The following is a 4288-nucleotide window of genomic DNA, read 5'->3' as shown; positions in this document are numbered from 1 at the left end:
GTCCGATAATTGAGTGGATCCAACATGCATGATTGTATATGTTATACCGCGTGGTGGTATTTTGGGGAAGTCACTAAGCTTTGACTTACAGTTTAAGTGTTATGTTTTAGGTACTTCAGATGATTGGGGGAATGCGAAAGCTTGATCGTGCACATCATCCTGATTTTTATAAGATTATGATTTTGGGATGCTCTGATTCATGTTTATTACTTTTGGAAACTATGTTTGTGTAAGACTTATGAGTTATTAAATGGTTTAAAAAATGAAAATTTTACCTTAATTTCTAGAATATTATAAATTGGCAAGTGACATGATATTAATTAGAAAATCTAATAGGGTAATATATGACAAAAGAAGAATAAACATATTTTTTTATTAAAATAAAGAGAGGAGATGTCATTGTTATGGCAATATGCCATGAGTTGGAAATGATAAAAATTCATGTATTAAGATGCATCCTTTTTTATTATGGTAACTAATATCATTAATATGACAAACATGTCTTCAAAAGGCTCTTCATGTTCCATCCCACAAACATAAATGTTATCAACAAGTATGGTTTAAAATTTTTATGTCCATATTATATTACTATATGATATATGATATATTTGTTGATTACAATAAAAACCACATAGTTTCTACCTATCACCGTAAACTTCAATCCACATTCCAAAAAAATGAATCCGAACAATCCTAATACACCCGTTTCCATTGTGTGAAAGGTTAATCATACAAATTGAGAAACTGAAGTTACAATGTCTTAAGTGCCCTCAACCTAAAAAACGATTCTTATAGAGATAAAACTTTTAAGCTACAAAACCGAACAATACTAAAACCAATTCAAACCGTTCAAATCTTGCCATAAACATTGTAAACATTTAAACAAGATCAAACCCAAAGTCATTAGTCAACACCACAAATTTGCACACCATAAAATACAAAATCGAAAACAACAATACAATTTTATCACATAAATCTTGAAAACTGAGGGAAAACCAGGAACATCTAACCTTAATCTCCCTCTTTATTGAGGATTAACCGAGCACACACACCAAAAAAAAAAAAAAAATCAATTCTTTCGCTCAAACAGCTTATGGCATCGACACTACAAATGAATTTGCCCAGATATGACACTATCGAATCCAAACTTTTTAATTTTTTAATTTTTTTTTGAGTTTTTCTATTGTCTTACTATGAATCTTGAAAACAGAAGTCTTTTCTCTTTTGTCTATTCAACAGTTGCCCAGTCCTTTCGGATGTCAAACGAATAGCTGATCTCCAAGTAGCACTTGTTGTCATCGTCCACAAACTACATAAAACAACAAACAAGAAAGACTAAATTACAAGAATGGTCCCTGAGTTTTGTATTCTTTTGTAATTTTGGTCGCTTATGTATTTTCCTATAAGTTTTCGCTTTGTTCAAAGCTATATCACCCTTTTCGATTTTTTGTTTTTAAATGATTTGGTATTTAACTAATATTTGTTCGATTATTGAGTAAATTACATCTTGGTCCTTGACTATATTTGATTTTTTCATTTTTTGTGCCACAATTATTTTTTTGGCATGTCTCATCATTATTTGAGGTTGCTTTTGTAACGCTTTTGATCCATATTCCAAGTGAAATGAATATTTTTTTCAGACCGAAATTGCAAAAATGAGCTAAACTTATAGATGAAAAATAGTTATTTTACTTGGAACAAAAACCTCAAATAAACACCAAAACCGCAAGGCAACTTTTTACTTTTAGGACCAATCTTGAGAAAATCAACTATACTCAGGGACCAAAAATGTAATTTACTCATTATTAAATTAAATCGGGCCCATTTGGGTGCATGTACATATGCATGTGTATATCTATAAATTAGATCGGGCCCATTTGGGTGCATGTACATATGCATGTGTATATCTATAAATTAAATATACATATGGTTTTTGAATCCAAAAATTTTCTAGTTTCAAAAGTCAAAATCCAATTTACCTTAGATTTAGCAGAATATGATCCTCTAGCAAAATATCCAGAAGGAGTAGTCTCTTCAGGCATCTCATAAGTGTAGGCGTCATTTTGAGGACTAAAGGTTCCAAGCATTTGTCTTGTGCTATCCACTGCAAACATAATGAGCTTAATCGGTTAAGCACTTATTTTTTACAAAACGACTTAACAAGTTAAGACAACTCCTTTCACATTAAAATTGATGAGAATATTGTGGAAAATAAGAAATTAGGGTTACCTTTGACACCGGTTTTCCAAACAAAGTTGGTGTATTTGAGGCCTAAAACAATGTTATGGCTGACTTGAAAGGAGAACCTGAGGCTATAACGACAGCCTTCTTTTAGGGTAAACCATCGGCCTTCTGGCTTCCCATTTTCAGGTATGGGAAGAACAATGTCTGATCTCCCTGGTGACACGATCGAAAGGCTAAGAATCTTCACTTCTGGTTCTAGTGATTCTGAAAAAAATAGTTATAAATTATATTGTAATTACCAGAATGCCCCTATGTAACTGATACGATTGATTTGATTGCATTCGTTGATCACTAATTCACTATCATTAGTGATTAGAACAATTTCTCTTCTTATGGTAACGAAAGTCATGATAGGAAATTACCATTATACCCTATTGTAAAGTCACAAACAAATAAATTCCTTTTACACATTAGATACCAAAAATTGGAACAACCACGTCTCTTTTAAGATGTCCGAAAAGAATCACATTTCCTTTTTTAGGAATTTGTTATATGAAATTACCGTTTCACCCCTAAGCATCGATATCATTGATTTTGAGTTTTTGACTAAGAAATAAAGGTACTCGAAAATGATGATGTAATCGGATATTACCATTTTACCCTTAGGTGATGAATAACATTAATTTTGGCAGCATTGGTTGACTACTTGAATTAAACTATTCATTTTTGGGCACATTCGGGGGTACATGTAATTGTAATCATGACATTGTAACATAATGCAAACAATGATTTCAAATTCTTGCGAAATTATTAAACGAACAATACCTCCAACATCATTAATATCAACATTTCCAAGAAGTTGTTCCTTCCATTTCCTCAAGCTCTCATCATCCTAAAAATCTCAAACAATCACAAATATATGTAACATAAATTATGAAAAAAAAAAAAGAAAATTGGGTGAATTAGAAGAACTCGTACCTTATCTTTTTCAAATTGTTCTTTGAGAGTGCATTGAGGACCCACTTGAATTTTATTACCTTCGGCATCTTCACCTTCATCCTCTGTTTCACACAAAGAGGGCTCACTCTCGACCCTCTTCATATTCCCATGATTTTCTTTCTCATCACCACTTTCTTCATGTCCACTCTTCTCTCCTTCCTTCTTTTCTTCGAACCCCATTTTTGTGGAACTACAATCAGCTCCAAACGTCAAACACACGAATCGACTCTTGCCCACATCAAAGATTTACCTTTTCTTTTTCGCAAAAGGTCAAATCGTCAAGAACACCCACCTCGTAATTCGCAAGATTAAGGCCAAGAAAGCCCCAGAAAGAAACAAAAACAGAAGGGGATGAGTTGTAGGGGGGATCTTGAAAGGTGGGTTTTGTCTAGTATTCCAAGAAAATCCAAGAAATGTGAAATGTGGGAGGAAAAGAACAAGAAAGAAGTTTTATTGGATTGAGGGATTCGTAATTGAAGTGTTTTTTGTTGAAAGTTTAGAGGAAAAAAAACAGGATTTCAAGTGGATGAGAATGGAGGAGATAAATGGGGTTGAAATGGGAGAAGGGAATAAAAGGGATTTGTGGTGATCCGAGAAAGGACGAGAGAGAGGTTATTACTTATTACACCCGTTGAACTCATGTATAGATAACCCGAGTAACAATAATTTTATTCATAATATTACAATATATTATCTATTAGTATTATATTATATATTCTTTTTTGTTCCCCACGTTTCAAGCATAACCTTAATTCCTCCCAATGTCACATTCCCACGATCATCTAGCTATTGAAGTGATTTTACTTCCTAAATTTCATTAAAATTTGTGTAGGTGAATTTTAAGACCCGTTGATTGAGGTATGAAAAGCCAAAAGGGGCTTTGGTGAGTTGATTTTCTACCAACCTCACTCCTTAAGCAAGTTTCAAGTATGAATCCCTATCTTTCTTCTCTCTTGAGGTTTGGCTATTTTTGTTGGAATTTGATTAATGTATTGTAATTTTAATTATTATAGACTGTTTTTTTGCAATATGTTAGTTGTTACCTTATAAACTATCTGATAAAAACTAACGTTTGATAAAAAAAATAGCTGATAAATTAGCTTAA

General features: G+C 32.6%; 1 protein-coding gene across 1 annotated transcript; it reads right to left on the bottom strand.

Annotated features, from left to right (window-relative positions):
* Window positions 1-830: 830 nt before the first annotated feature.
* LOC111904974 (rho GDP-dissociation inhibitor 1) lies at window positions 831-3798 on the bottom strand. Its single transcript, XM_023900662.3, has 5 exons — window positions 3163-3798; window positions 3010-3076; window positions 2230-2448; window positions 1980-2104; window positions 831-1309 (listed from the first exon to the last, which is right to left on the bottom strand). The coding sequence occupies exons 1-5, from the start codon at window positions 3361-3363 to the stop codon at window positions 1229-1231; spliced, it is 693 nt and encodes a 230-aa protein (XP_023756430.1). The 5' UTR covers window positions 3364-3798; the 3' UTR covers window positions 831-1228.
* Window positions 3799-4288: the final 490 nt, after the last annotated feature.

Source organism: Lactuca sativa, chromosome 9 (assembly GCF_002870075.4).
Source record: "Lactuca sativa cultivar Salinas chromosome 9, Lsat_Salinas_v11, whole genome shotgun sequence".
Taxonomy (NCBI): domain Eukaryota; kingdom Viridiplantae; phylum Streptophyta; class Magnoliopsida; order Asterales; family Asteraceae; genus Lactuca; species Lactuca sativa.
The sequence above is the reverse complement of the archived record's forward strand: the minus strand, read 5'-3'. Positions and strand labels throughout refer to the sequence as shown.

What these genes read in the sequence shown, in the direction of transcription:
- LOC111904974 (XM_023900662.3), bottom strand. Translation starts at nt 3,363, where the DNA reads ATGGGGTTCGAAGAAAAGAAGGAAGGAGAGAAGAGTGGACATGAAGAA. An exon ending in TTGGAAAACCGGTGTCAAAG is followed by an intron (nt 2,105 to 2,229) that starts GTAACCCTAATT and finishes TTATGTTTGCAG; the next exon opens with TGGATAGCACAAGACAAATG. An exon ending in CATATTCTGCTAAATCTAAG is followed by an intron (nt 1,310 to 1,979) that starts GTAAATTGGATT and finishes TGTTTTATGTAG; the next exon opens with TTTGTGGACGATGACAACAA.